This window comes from Bufo bufo, chromosome 6 (assembly GCF_905171765.1).
Source record: "Bufo bufo chromosome 6, aBufBuf1.1, whole genome shotgun sequence".
In the NCBI taxonomy this organism is placed as follows: Eukaryota; Metazoa; Chordata; class Amphibia; order Anura; family Bufonidae; genus Bufo; species Bufo bufo.
This window is the reverse complement of record NC_053394.1, coordinates 216,303,679-216,319,757: the sequence shown is the minus strand read 5'-3', so window position 1 is coordinate 216,319,757 and position 16,079 is coordinate 216,303,679. Positions and strand designations below refer to the sequence as shown.

General features: G+C 40.9%; 1 protein-coding gene across 1 annotated transcript in view; it reads left to right on the top strand.

Annotated features, from left to right (window-relative positions):
- The window catches only part of ZCCHC24 (zinc finger CCHC-type containing 24), a 154,058-nt gene extending 139,944 nt beyond the window's left edge, over positions 1-14,114 (top strand). The window contains exons 3-4 of the mRNA XM_040434779.1: positions 17-181; positions 13,555-14,114. Of these exons, the coding sequence (XP_040290713.1) occupies positions 17-181; positions 13,555-13,668 (279 nt within the window). The 3' untranslated portion in view covers positions 13,669-14,114. The remainder of the gene's footprint in view (positions 1-16; positions 182-13,554) is intronic.
- Positions 14,115-16,079: the final 1,965 nt, after the last annotated feature.

Genomic DNA, 16,079 nt, shown 5'->3' with positions numbered 1-16,079 from the left:
TAATTTTTTTTGCCAGGCTCGTCCAAAAGGTGAAGGTCTGACCCCATACCAAGGCAAAAAAAGATGTTTTGGAGAATATAAATGTCCGAAGTGCAAAAGAAAATGGATGAGTGGGAACTCCTGGGCCAATATGGGTCAAGAGTGTATAAAGTGTCACATCAATGTCTACCCTCACAAGCAGGTTGGTCACAAAGTCATGGGTTATATGGAAATGTTTTGTCTCGTCACATTGCTGTGTTCATGACATAGTACAAGAACTAAGAATATGTCTATGTTAGGCTATCTTCACACCAAATGCTCCAAGGCATAAATGTGCAACCCATGCTATCCCTATACGTTTTGCCTCTTAATTAAACTTTACCCTGTGCAGTTACCCCATATTATATCTGGCTATCTCTGTGGTACTTGCTACAGGATTCCAATCATTACATCATCACCTAAAAATGAGAGCTGTAGAATAAATAACCCAATGTAAGGATAGACATGACAGCTGGTTTACATTTCCAGTCTTGTGTATTCAGATCCTCTGGAGATGAATAATTAAAGGGAAAACATTATTTATTTGTGAACTTTGCATCCCAAACTGACTATTAATCCAATTTTTTTTTAAACTCTGGAAAAACAAGATATGACCAAGAATGTAGCATTTATTTTGTATACTAAATTCATAGCACACTCTTAATGTATAGCGCCTATTACTACCTACCTGATTATAAACAATATGTATGTATATATATATATATATATATATATATATATATATTTCTAAACGAATTTGAGTAGGATACAAAAATAGTAAAATACTAAACAGAACCGTATAATTGCATCATTTCCTTTATAATTTCAAGCTGTTTGCAGTCATTAAAGTAGCACAACCAGCCCCAACCCCCCCATCCCCCCCAGTATTAAATCATTGGTGGCGCAGTGCGCCCCCAACCCCTCCAGTATTAACTAATTGGTGGCAGTGGCCACAGGGTCCCCTCCTCCTCATTGGTGGTGCAGTGGCAGTTGTGATCGGAGCCCCTGCTGGCGCTCCGATCGGTTACCATGGCAGCCAAGATGCTACTGAAGCTCTGGCTACCATGGTAAGCACCCTGCTGCTGTGTACACAGGGCAGCAGGGAGAGTGTAAAGTCCCATTCACCCTAATAGAGCTCTATTAGGGTGAATAGGACAAGGGATCAAAAGACCCCAGGTTCTAGCCCCTAAGGGGGAAATAGTTATTAAATAAAAAGTAAAAAATAAAATATATTATATTAAGTATAAATCACTCCTTTCCCAATTTTACATATAAAAAAGGTAAGCAATAAATAAATATATTACATATCGCCACGTCAGAAAAGTCCAAACTATTAAAATATTAAAAAATATCTCCTATGCGGTGAATGCCGTAACATAAAAACGAATTAATAAAAACTGCGCGATTTGCAATTTTTTTGTCACCTTGTCCCCCCCCAAAAAAATAGGATCGGACTGTTCGATTATGGGCCGGACGTTCCATAAAATGCGGAATGCACATAGCTTTTTTGGTGTTTTATTTTTTTCGTGTGTTATCGAATGGTATCAAGTATCACAATTCTTTTTTATGGTATTGAAATCGAATCAAAATTTTGGTGTAGTGACAACCCTAATCAAATGTTTTGGAGAAGTCAAGATATAAGACATCCATTGACTCGCCGCAGTCATAGAAACTGATTAAATTAGTTTGACGGTACCGATCCCTCATGAAGCAGTGCTATATGAGGTTATTCACTTATTTTCATTGAGATATTCCAGAATAGAAAACCCTCAAACAGTTTGATGTGGCCACAATGAGCAAGAGTAAAAACACCTCCAACAATTTAGCATGGGAGTGGATCAATAATGCTTTTAAGTTTGTGTTTTGTGCTAATTACACGGGAAACATTTCATGGGTAGAGAGAAGAATGGATCCCAAAAATTTTCAGCAAAGTCTGGAACTAAACATAACACCAACTGTAAAAATGCTGAAGTTGAAAAGAGGATGGCTTCTACAAATGAATAATGATCCTAAACACACTTTAAAAGCCGCAATAAACTACCTCAAAAGACGCAAGCTGAAGTTTTTACCATGGTCTTCACAGTCCCCTGGTCTGAACATCATTGAAAATCTGTGGATAGACCTCAAAAGAGCAGTGCATGCAAGACAGCCCAGGAATCTCACAGAACTGGAAGACTTTTGCAAGGAAGAATGGATGAAAATCTCTCAAACAAGAATTGAAAGACATGTACAAATGAGAAATATAGCAGGTGGCACTCACCACTGTGAAAAAATGAAGTCCTTTATTCCTCCAAAGACCTAAATAATGCAAGGCCGAGGCAGGACAGCTTACACACAAGTAGAAGAAGTACTAACGGCCGTTTTCGCGATTCCTACGGGCCACTATCGGTTAGTGGCCTGAGGAAGCATGCGAATTCGAAACTGCTGTTGCTACTTCTGCTTGTGTGTAAGCTGTCCTGTACAGTTAGACAGTTCACTAAAAGAGTCCAAGAGGGGCCTGGATGTATTTCTGGAGTGTAATAATATTACAGGTTATAGCCACTAGAGATGGGTCGTTGATCCAGGGAGTTATTCTGATTGATTGGATTTTTTCCCCTAAAATTATTTGGCTTTTTTTCTCTTTTGCCTTTTTCGTATGGTTTAATTTTTTTTATATTTTAATAATATGGGCATTTTTGCACGCCGGGATACCTATGATGTGTATTTTTTTTTAATGTTTTTTTTTTTTTTTTCATTTTGTGGAAAAGGGGGTGATTAGAATTTTTATATTTTTTTTTATGTCACATAGGAGGACAGGGGCTGCTACTAACACACTCTGCCTCCCCAAGCCAGAGCACACTTGGAGGCACGCGCTTTTGGGTCTTCAGCATTTAGATGCTGTTGTCAAGACTGACCATGGTATCTGAAGTGTTAAATGTCCATGATCGGCATTGCCACCAGTCGCGGACATTTGCCGCGGGTGCCTGCTGTATGAAAGAGCTATGGCGCCTGCTTTGCTCAGGAGCAGGCGTCATCTTGAACCCCTTAAGGACCGGGCTCATTTTCACCCTAAGGACCAGGCAATTTTTTGCAAATCTGACAAGTGTCACTTTATGTGTGAATAACTAACGCTTTTACTTATCCAGGCCATTCTGAGACAGTTTTTTTCCGTCACATATTGTACTTCATGACACTGGTAAAATGGAGTAAAAAATAATTTTTATTTATAAAAAAAATTCTAAATTTACAAAAAATTTCGAAAAATTTGCTAATTTCCAAATTTCAATTTCTCTACTTTTATAATAGATAGTAATACTTCCAAAAATAGTTATTATTTTACATTCCCCATATGTCTACTTCATGTTTGCATAATTTTGTGAATGCCATTTTATTTTTTGGGGACGTTAGAAGGCTTAAAAGTTTAGAAGCAAATCTTGAAAGGCCCCATTCACACACCCGCAATTTCGTTCCGCATTTTGCGGAACGGAATTGCGGACCCATTCATTTCTATGGGGTAGCACGATGTGCTGCCCGGATACGGAATTGCGGACCCGCACTTCTGGGTCCGCAATTCCGTTCCCGAAAAAAATAGAACATGTCCTATTCTATTAGTGCCGGCAATGTGTGGTCTGCAAAATGCAGAACGCACATTGCCGCTGTCTATTTTGCGGATCATTTTGGGAATGACATTCTATTTTTGGGGGACATTACAAGGCTTAGAAGTTTAGAAGTGAATCTTGAAATTTCTCCGAAATTTTCAAAAACCAACTTTTTAAGGACCAGTTCAGGTCTGAAGTCACTTTGTGAAGCTTACATAATAGAAACCACCCAAAAATGACCCCATTTTACAAACTACACTCCTCAAGGTATTCAAAACTGATTTTACAAACTTTATTAACCCTTTAGGTGTTCCACAAGAATTTATGGAAAATAGAGATGAAATTTCAGAATTTCACTTTTTTGGCAGATTTTTCATTTTAATAAATTTTTTCCAGTTACAAAGCAAGGGTTAACAGCCAAACAAAACTCAATATTTATGGCCTTGATTCTGTAGTTTACAGAAACACCCCATATGTGGTCATAAACTGCTGTACGGGCACAGGGCATTGCGCAGAAGGAAAGGAACGGCATATGGTTTTTGGAAGGCAAATTTTGCTGGACTGTTTTTTTTACTCCATGTCCCATTTGAAGCCTCCCTGATGCAACCCTAGAGTGGAAACTCCAAAAAAGTGACCCCATTTTGGAAACTACGGGATAGGGTGGCAGTTTTGTTGGTACTATTTTAGGGTACATATGATTTTTGGTTGCTCTATATTACACTTTTTGTGAGGCAAGGTAACAAGAAATAGCTGTTTTGGCACCGTTTTTATTTTTTGTTATGTACAACATTCATCTGACAGGTTAGATCATGTGGTATTTTTATAGAGCAGATTGTCACGGACGCTACAATCCAAATATAACTACTTTTTTGGGTTGTGTGTTTCAGTTTTACATAACAAAGCATTTTTTTAAAAAATGATTCTTTAGTGTCTCCACATTCTGAAAGCCATAGTTTTATTTATTTTTTGGGCGACTGTCTTGTGTAGAGAATCATTTTTTTCGGGATGAGAAGATGGTTTTATTGGCACTATTTTGGGGTGTGTATGCCTTTTTGATCGCTTGCTATTACACTTTTTGTGATGTAAGGTGACCAAAAATGGCTTTTTTTACACAGTGTTTTTTTTTTTCTTTTTTTTTACGGTATTTACCTGAGGGGTTAGGTCATGTGACCATCAACCAATCATGTTTTCAGGATTTCCTTAGTATTGAGCAGGTGATATAATTAGTATACTGTGCCTGCATCAGGACTTACCACAGGTGTTTATTCTGTGGGATATTCTCAAATTTTGACTGGTAGGTGGGTCCCGAGGGCCGGAGTTGAAAAACCCAACTTCAGACTCTAATGTATATGGGGAGCTCTTATACACTCACCTAAAGAATTATTAGGAACACCTGTTCTATTTCTCATTAATGCAATTATCTAGTCAACCAATCACATGGCAGTTGCTTCAATGCATTTAGGGGTGTTGTCCTGGTCAAGACAATCTCCTGAACTCCAAACTGAATGTCAGAATGAGAAAGAAAGGTGATTTAAGCAATTTTGAGCGTGGCATGGTTGTTGGTGCCAGACGGGCCGGTCTGAGTATTTCACAATCTGCTCAGTTACTGGGATTTTCACGCACAACCATTTCTCGGGTTTACAAAGAATGGTGTGGAAAGGGAAAAACATCCAGTATGCGGCAGTCCTGTGGGCAAAAATGCCTTGTGGATGCTAGAGGTCAGAGGAGAATGGGCCGACTGATTCAAGCTGATAGAAGAGTAACGTTGACTGAAATAACCACTCGTTACAACCGAGGTATGCAGCAAAGCATTTGTGAAGCTACAACACACACAACCTTGAGGCGGATGGGCTACAACAGCAGAAGACATCTCCACTACAAATAGGAAAAAAAGGCTACAATTTGCACGAGCTCACCAAAATTGGACTGTTGAAGACTGGAAAAATGTTGCCTGGTCTGATGAGTCTCGATTTCTGTTGAGACATTCAAATGGTAGAGTCCAAATTTGGCGTAAACAGAATGAGAACATGTATCCATCATGCCTTGTTACCACTGCGCAGGCTGGTGGTGGTGGTGTAATGGTGTGGGGTATGTTTTTTGGGCACACTTTAGGCCCCTTAGTGCCAATTGGGCATCGTTTAAATGCCACGGGCTACCTGAGCATTGTTTCTGACCATGTCCATCCCTTCATGACCACCATGTACCCATCCTCTGATGGCTACTTCCAGCAGGATAATGCACCATGTCACAAAGCTCGAATCATTTCAAATTGGTTTCTTGAACATGACAATGAGTTCACTGTACTAAAATGGCCCCCACAGTCACCAGATCTCAACCCAATAGAGCATCTTTGGGATGTGGTGGAACGGGAGCTTCGTGCCCTGGATGTGCATCCCTCAAATCTCCATCAACTGCAAGATGCTATCCTATCAATATGGGCCAACATTTCTAAAGAATGCTATCAGCACCTTGTGGAATCAATGTCACGTAGAATTAAGGCAGTTCTGAAGGCAAAAGGGGGTCCAACACCGTATTAGTATGGTGTTTCTAATAATTCTTTAGGTGAGTGTATATGATGTTGGTTGGATCAGACAAAGTGAATATTTTCGCTCTATCCTTTTGTTCTCCCAGGAGATGAGCTGTTGCCAGAGGTGTTCGCCAGCAGCCCTGCTCTTTTTTCCTCTTTGACAAATACATGCTTGGCTAAACCGAACATGTATGTGTATGGGGGTTGGGAAGGGAGTTGAGAGAGATAGTTATTGACTGAATGATTATTCAGCCAACAGCTATTGAATGTGTATGGCCACCTTAATGCCGAGGGAAAGAGTGGAGGGCTTTGCTGTTTGCTTACAGGGGGGGCTGCTACAGTGTAACTGCTGTATAAACACTGGAGAGACATTACTATTGCTAGATCTTCTAGGGAGTTCTCGGACACAGATGACAGATTTCTCAAGTACAATTGTAACTTTGTTTTTTACATTTGATTAGAAAATTATCCAAGTTTATATTAAAAACATCTAATATAATCTAAAAAACATGGAGCATGGACAGTTCATACAAACACATAGAATATGCAATGTTTGGGGTAAAGAAAACAACAACACCATCAATACATATATATGTTTGGGGTAAAGAAAACAACAACACCATCAATACATATATATCCCTAGGACATACTTAAAATAATATACAGTCGTGGCCAAAAGTTTTGAGAATTAGATATACAGTATATTGGAAATTGGAATAGTTGCTGCTTAAGTTTTTATAATAGCAATTTGCATATACTCCAGAATGTTATGAAGAGTGATCAGATGAATTGCATAGTTCTTCTTTGCCATGAAAATTAACTTAATCCCAAAAAACCTTTCCACTGCATTTCATTGCTGTCATTAAAGGACCTGCTGAGATCATTTCAGTAATCGTCTTGTTAACTCAGGTGAGAATGTTGACTAGCACAAGGCTGGAGATCATTATGTCAGGCTGATTGGGTTAAAATGGCAGACTTGACATGTTAAAAGGAGGGTGATGCTTGAAATCATTGTTCTTCCATTGTTAACCATGGTGACCTGCAAAGAAACGCGTGCAGCCATCATTGCGTTGCATAAAAATGGCTTCACAGGCAAGGAAATTGTGGCTACTAAGATTGCACCTCAATCAACAATTTATAGGATCATCAAGAACTTCAAAGAAAGAGGTTCAATTCTTGTTAAGAAGGCTTCAGGGCGTCTAAGAAAGTCCAGCAAGCGCCAGGATCGTCTCCTAAAGAGGATTCAGCTGCGGGATCGGAGTGCCACCAGTGCAGAGCTTGCTCAGGAATGGCAGCAGGCAGGTGTGAGCGCATCTGCACGCACAGTGAGGCGAAGACTTTTGGAAGATGGCCTGGTGTCAAGAAGGCCAGCAAAGAAGCCACTTCTCTCCAAAAAAAACATCAGGGACAGATTGATCTTCTGCAGAAAGTATGGTGAATGGACTGCTGAGGACTGGGGAAAAGTCATTCTCCGATGAAGCCTCTTTCCGATTGTTTGGGGCATCTGGAAAAAGGCTTGTCCGGAGAATAAAAGGTGAGCGCTACCATCATTCCTGTGTCATGCCAACAGTAAAGCATCCTGAGACCATTCATGTGTGGGGTTGCTGCTCATCCAAGGGAGTGGGCTCACTCACAACACAGCCATGAATAAAGAATGGTACCAAAACACCCTCCAACAGCAACTTCTTCCAACAATCCAACAACCGTTTGGTGAAGAACAATGCATTTTCCAGCACGATGGAGCACCGTGCCATAAGGCAAAAGTGATAACTAAGTGGCTCGGGGACCAAAACGTTGACATTTTGGGTCCATGGCATGGAAACTCCCCAGATCTTAATCCCATTGAGAACTTGTGGTCAATCCTCAAGAGGTGGATGGACAAACAAAAACCCACTAATTCTGACAAACTCCAAGAAGTGATTATGAAAGAATGGGTTGCTATCAGTCAGGAATTGGCCCAGAAGTTGATTGAGAGCATGCCCAGTTGAATTGCAGAGGTCCTGAAAAAGAAGGGCCAACACTGCAAATACTGACTCATTGCATAAATGTCATGTAATTGTCGATAAAAGCCTTTGAAACGTATGAAGTGCGTGTAATTATATTTCACTACATCACAGAAACAACTGAAACAAAGATCTAAAAGCAGTTTAGCAGCAAACTTTGATACAAATATTAGTTTTCACATTCTCAAAACTTTTGGCCACGACTGTACATTAGGTAGCTCCATCCAGGTGAAAATACTTGTTGTGAACAGAATTCAGGTTTCGTCATAGTTGCACGGAGGTGCTTATGTAAGACAGGGCATCATTAGGAGTTTGCTGGATTCCATTTAATCAGTCTTAAAGGAACTCTTGCATTAAGAAAAAAAAAATCAATCTAGAGCAGTGATGGTGAACCTTTTGGAGACCAAGTACCCAAACTGCAAACCTAAACATCCTGCTCACACCAGGTCTAAAATTGTGTGCGGGGAATGGGATGGGTCAGCAAGCCCATCTCATTTACCATTTTCTACGCCAGTTTTAGGCATAGAAAATAGTCTAAATGTAAGACAGCTACAAAGCTGTCTTACGTGTAGAACTAGTGCTGGATGCGTCAAAGTTATGGAGAGGCCAGCGCCTCCTCATAATTTCGGCGGATCCTCCGCCAGCTATGGGACTTTATTAAGACCGGCGGTCCTAATAAATGTGCCCCTAAGTTTTAAAAGTACCCCTTTATGATAGAAGTGTCTCTCTTTAATTCCCTTAAAGGGTGAAAAAAATTGTTCCCAAAGTTTAACGGAAAAGAAACAAAATAACTGTCATTATCAATAAACATGATAAGCATGAACTGGAGTTCTGCGGTTTGGAGTCTCTCTGTGGGATTATTCCAACCAGCTGTATGACTCCCTGCATTCCCACCAATGCCAAGTGTTGTATAAAAAGAGAAAACCCATTTAGGAAAACTATATGAGTTCAGGCTGATTTGGCTGATTTATAATTTTATTTTTCATCAATTGAGTAATATAGATATTGGAGGGCATGTGTTGATATGATAACTTGGAAAAATTGCTGTAAAACTATTTAGGGACTAGGGTTATTGCTAGGAGTCAATGGATCACAAAGCATAACAGTGGTATTTAACATCCTGTCCTATCTGCAGGCAGCATGCTCTATAGCAGAACATGCTGAGCAGAGAGGGTACTGGAAAAAGATTCAGTAGAATTCTCCTCCTTTCGGTGGTCTGATTAACAGCTATCTGTAAGCATCCATTCACACGTCCACAAATGGGTCCGCATCCATTCCGCAATATCGGGAACGGGTGCGGACCTATTCATTCTCAATGGGGCAGAACGGGATGCGGAGAGCACACTATGTGCTCTCCGCATCCGAATTTCCGGAGCGCGGCCCCGAAAGTTCAAACTTCCGGGCCGCGGCTCCGCAAAAAAATAGAACATGTCCTATTCTTGTCCGCAATTGCAGACATGAATAGGCTGTTCTATGGGGGGTGCCGGCCGGGTGTATTGCGGATTCGCAATTTGCGGATCCCCAATACACTACGGACGTGTGAATGGACCCTAAGTATGTATGCTCATTCAAGGAAGTAGCGAGGCTGCCCACTTGTATCATATGCTGTGAATATGCCATAAAATGTTCAAAGGGGTTGTCCATGTTATTGAAAAAATAAGTCAGCCAAGGGAGCATTTCTGATGAAAAAATTAAATAACATATACTGACCTATTTTATCCCCCACCATTTCCAGCGCTACACCTCCTAATCTCACCCTTGGGCTTTGTTTGCTTGGCTGCAGCAACGGTGTTCCTCTATATTCCATGTGACTGCTGCCAATCCCTGGATTCAGCGGTTATGTGCCATATATTGCTGAAGCTACTGCAGCCATGAAAATGATGTCAGAGAGATAGCGCTGGAAACAGCAGCAGAGAGTCGTCTTGCCTTTTTTTTTTTTGTGATAACACAAACAATCCCTTTAAATTGCCAGTAACCTTTTAAAGAGGTTCTTTTAGAAGAACGTGTCTTGTTTGATATATACAAATAGATGGAACAAATAATCTTTACAATTGATTTTAATCAGTAAAACTAAAAGGGGCCTTTGAAAAAATAGAGGTTGCTACTCTGAAAGTCATTTTATTTGACTTCTCCCCATGCAGGAACTGCCATGTTTCTTCAGTTATTTTCCAGCTACACCCAACAACCTCACATCTGGTTTGCTAAGCTGCCAGAAACATTATTGGTATGTCATGGCATACTTTAAAGGCCAAAAACATGATGTCACACACGGAGCACTGAAGAGATCTGGGGATAATTTATGGGATGTGTTTTTCACTACAGCTGTTTCAGTCAATTTCTGGTTGGTGTATGTACACAGGTTACAGTATAGCATCTGAAGTTCTTTCAAGAGCATTTAGCAGGGTCCCGTGTGCTCCTTAGCAGCACACTACACATGCAGTAGGGTAAAGCCTATTGCTGAAGAGCAAGTGAGAGAATTATCCTTTGCAAAAGGGGATCTATGCATTAAATATGACCTTAGAAAACAAAGTATGTGGTAATATAGGTGATAAGTAAAATAGATGCTCACAGCTACCTAAGCCTGTGTGAAAAATAATTACCCCTGGTGAACTTTCCCAGGAGTGGGCACAGGGGTGCACCTAGCCTTTCTGCTGCCTGATTTAAACAGTACCCCCCTCCCCCAATCCCTATATCAAATTCTCAACCTAACCCTTCCCTCATAACATTACATAAATCACTAGTTCACTACAAAACATACAGGGTAATACAGCGCCCCATACCTCTTACATCCAGGGATGTCTCCTCTGATGTCTGATAGTCAGACCAGACTATCATGATGATTTTTCACCTATCTCTCGTCTCTGTAGTTTCACAAAAAGACATCTTAGTTTCCTGCTTTTCCATCATCCTCCCACCTTCTGGACAAATCATCTTACCACCTCCAATACTGTGCCTGCAGTGCTCCCCAATATTATACCGCAGAAACAGATAAACCCCCTGATAATACTACAGTGTAGTAGCATGCAGATAGTGCCCTTCAATAACTATTGGCATGCAGTGTCCTAAAATAACTGCGCCCAGCAAATAGTGTCCCTGACACCAATAGTGTAAACAAAATGTCCCCCAAAAATAACTGTGCTAAGCTGATACTGTGCCAGGGTGCCCCCACGGTAATAGTGCTCCTAAAAGTCCCACCAATAATAATAATTCTCTGCCAGAGCACACTTGGTAGAAATAGTGCTCCTACAGGGCCCCCAACATGTCCCCACTGTGCCCCAGAAGTAATTATTTATGGGATGTGTTTTTCACTACACCTGTTTCAGTGAATTTCTGGTTGGTGTATGTACACAGGTAACAGTATAGCATCTGAAGTTCTCTCAAGAGCATTTAGCTACCCATACTAGTAATCGTGTTCCCCATAGTCCCCCAGTAGTAATAAAGCCCACCATAATGCACCCAGTAGTAATAATTCTCCTTATAATGTGACAGTAGAAAATTGCCCCCTTAAAATGACCACCAGTACACAAAATGCCCCCTTATGTGCACCAGTACACAAAATGCCCCCTTATGTGCACCAGTACACAAAATGCCCCGTTATGTGCACCAGTACACAAAATGCCCCGTTATGTGCACCAGTAAACAAAATGCCCCGTTATGTGCACCAGTACACAAAATGCCCCGTTATGTGCACCAGTACACAAAATGCCCCCTTATGTGCACCAGTACACAAAATGTCCCCTTATGTGCACCAGTACACAAAATGCCCCCTTATAATGTGTGCCAGTGCAGAAAAGGCCCCATAATAATGTGCACTAGTACAAAAATGCCCCTGTGCTGTGTGCCAGTACAAAAAATACCCCCTTTTAACTCCCCCAGTTGAGCTAATGTCCCCATAGTGCCCCTATAATGTGTGCCAGTATAAAATACCCCTATATAATGCCCCCGTAGTGCTCCTCTCCCCCCTTCCCCATAGTGCTCCCCATATTGTGCCAGTAAAAATGCTCCTCCTTAGTGCCTCTAGTTGTCCCCATAGTGCTCTTCTTCTGCAGTGTGCCAAATAAAAAAAAAATGAACACATATAGTTACCTCCATGCAGCTGTCAGCGATGCGATGCAGACCTCTTGTGGCCTGTGTCCCGTGCAGTACACTGCCCGGCTCATTCAGCGCAATGACAATAACGTCATCGCACCGCCTGCGCCTAGTGCCTGCAGCCTATCAGAGGAACAGGGAAGGGATATAGACGCCTCTTCCCTGCCCCACCGCAACATCCAACTGTCTCGCTCTCCGGAGGACGCTGATACAGATGAATGTAGAGAGATGAGCACTTCCACAATGGAAGTGCTCATATCCCATGGCCCTGTCTCCACCGCCACCCCCTATTAATCTCCAGGTGCAGCCCTGAATGGCAGGCCTAACAAAATTTCACCAAGAGCACATTGACAGCTCATCCAGGAGGTCACAAAAGAACCCAGAACAACATCTAAAGTGCTGCAGGCCTCACTAAAGGTCAGTGTTCACGATTCAACAATAAAAAAGAGACTTTTGGTTCTGATGAGGCAATGGCCCATTTATGCATGGCTTTATTTCCCCGCCGGCATTCAGCCTTGCCTCTCCTGTAAGAAGTGGTCACAAACTGCTCGTGCTGGGAAAGTAAACCCCACAAGAGCTTTACATAATGACCATAAACTGTACTCCTACTACAATATTTTCATTTGAGCTCAGACTGGTGCAGGAAGCTACATACAGCAGCTGCTGATATTGGATGCTTGTGTATTACTAGGGGTAGGGTGGTGGGCCCTTACATGATTGTTAGCGGAAGGAAGAGTACATTGACTACTGTGGTGCAAGGAACCTATTGTGGGTGAGGGCTACTGTCACTTGTGGAGGTCCTGCTGTGACCACTATGTCTACTATAAAATATAGAGGGGGCTGTCATGACTGCTTGGTAAAGTGGAGGTGGATGCTGTACTGTAAATAGTGGGGGGATCTTTATGTGCAGCAATTGATCATCAAGCAAGTTTGTGGACCCAGCCCTACAGCATGTCATTTCTAGCTGATAGCTACATATTGGAGTCAGTTCCAAGAGGGTTTTTTTTCAGGCTTGGGCTAAGCCTAAATTTTTCAAGATGTATTCATAATCCATATCCTGATTTATTGTATGGGACTTAAGTTCAAATTCTATATAATGCAGCTTCTATATTAACCAATAATGCAATATGTTGGCACTGGGATAGCCAGTTATATACAATAATTACAGTATTAGAGTAGGGGAGGGCAGGGAGAAATATATGCTTTCGGAAGTCCTGCTGTCAACTGCTAAAGACCGAGTTGAAGTTCACCAACAGCTGCTCAGAGACTACAATGTCCAAACTTGGTATTCGGTTGCAGACACATTAATGAATCCTTTGTTCCCTTCTCTCATTAACAGCGACCTTTAGAGAAACCTGATGGTCTGGATGTATCGGATCAAAGCAAGGAGCACCCCCAACATCTGTGTGAGAAGTGCAAGGTTCTTGGCTATTACTGCCGTCGTGTCCAGTAAAACAGCACAAAGATCCTGGAGAGTTGAGGCGTGACAAGGGAAAGACAACAGCGACATAGTGACTAGCGTATACACTAATAATATGCCTTATGAGTATTAGAATGTAACATTCTTCCTGTGTATGTGTACTATTTGTATTTATGAAGTATTAGGGCTGTTTAACTGTTAACACAGTTGTCATTTGCCTCCAGATTTGCCCCATTTTTCTGGGGTTCAAAACTAGGGAACTGGATATTTAATGATGCAATTAAGAATACTTCTCTATAATGTGACATATCTAGAAGTCTGCAGTTCAAATATTTTTGTCTTCCCTCCGAAATACAGAAAATTTGATCTTATATTCTGTCAATAGGTTGGAATCCATTAAAGGGGTATTCCAGCAATTCCACAGACTAGGGGATAGCTCTTACTGGGACCCCCAAAACCATGAGAATGGCCCAAGAGAGGGGCATTGTACACTAAACAAAGCAGAAGTAGGGCATGTGCACTGTCCATTCATCTTCATGGCACTGCCATAAGAGATAGCTGAGTACAGCGCTAGCCTATTTCTGGCTGGTCCCATAGAGATGAATGGAGCAGCCTTGCGCATGCTCAACTCAACTCTGATCATTACGGGAGGCCCCCCAGTGAACTAACAGTTATCGCCAATTTGGTCGATAGGGGATAACTTAAATTTACCAGAATACGCCTTTAGCGTAAAGTGTTTAACTGCTCTGAGGTGAGATTTACACAAAGGGGCCAATTTATTTAGACTGGTGTTAACCAGATGCTGTGCTGATGTAAGAGGCGCCAAAGATATTAAAGATTTTGTCACATTTTGTGATGTGTAGCTGGTGTACATTACAGATGTAAGTACACCAATTTTCTGGCTTAAATAATGGTTAATTACTCCATCTTCTCCATCTCCAAACACCCTGCCCTCTCTGCCCATATCCCACCCACTATTTAGAAATAAACAAGCAAAAATTTGCAATTTTGGGGGGCAAAAGGGACCTTGCACAAGAATGTCCAACTTTTTTAAGCCAGAAAACCTCCCTAGAAGACTTGATAAATTTCCCCTTGAGTTTTTGTGGCAGTTTTTTTAGCTAAACACAACAGTGGATGCAAAAGAAACAAGAAGCCTAAGTGTATTATTTTACTTACCTTCAGCTCCACTCTTGGCTTTGGCTGGAAAAAAAACTGCATCACATACTGCATGTTTGAATCTAGTCTAAAACAACTAAATTAATTTTACCATGTCAATGACTGGCCCATTAGATGTATTAAATGGTCACCAGACTATTCAATGGTCAGATTTTTTTTCTATATTACAAAACTGCTTCTGTAGGGGGGTGAACGAGTTAATCTCTGGGACAGTTACTTATAAAATACTGAGATTTTTTTTTGTTGTAATTTCCTTTATAATTTTTGAAGAACATTTTTTTATGTTTTGAATTGACTGCAAAAAAAATAATCTGGATGCAGGCGGCAGCATTAAGTTACCAATAATAGAATACCTGCTCCTATTTGGGAGGAGTAGGGGACTTTTGTTTACATGTACTTTAGCCTTTTTGCTACTGGAAAAAGTTCAGAATGTCCACAGGAGCAAAAAGGGGTAGAAAAAACTGGCCTAGACACTAGTATGACAAACACACAGCAAATACGATTATTGTGTTAGACAGAAGCAATGTTACTCAATGTGTCTTCAAATTATTCTTCTGTAGGCCAAAAGCACACATAAAATGATAACTGTGAAAATGGGGGTGTCCATGAATGACATTTTTTTTTCATATCCCTGAGCTAGTGATTTGCAACAAGAAATATTTATAATTGTTCTTTTAAAGCCACTTTGTAGATTTTGTTTATGTGTTTGTGTATTTTTTATTGTGTTGTACTGGATTCCTCCTAGTTACCAAACCTGGGCCCACATCGGGCAACTCAGATTAAGATCCTGGTTTTATACTGTTCCAGGATGTCACTATTTCATTGCACATTATTTTTTATATTAACGTACAGAGGTTTTTGATCCTATTCTCAAAAGCAGCATCAGCCCACATCTCAATATAAAATAGCAAACGTTTGGAAGGATTTTAAGCTGTGGAAAACTGCCAAACACTTTAAGAGACAGCTCTGCACAATGCATTTTCTACAGGAAAGGGTTGAACTGATTGAGATGTGAAACCTTTAAGTGTTTTCACATTACATAACATGATCCATATTCTGCTTCACTGAAAGTGTTGTAACGTGCTGGAGCTATAACAGACGGCACACAGCAGAAGAAACTGGTTCAACATCCAGATCAGTTTAATTCGAATTTTTAAGGATTTGGGGTGTTCGTCTGCAGAAGAGCACTGGGGTCATGTAAAGGTAAAAAAAAATTATCTAGAATTGTACTTTTCAAAAATTTTTAACATGGCCCTAGAACTCTTTCA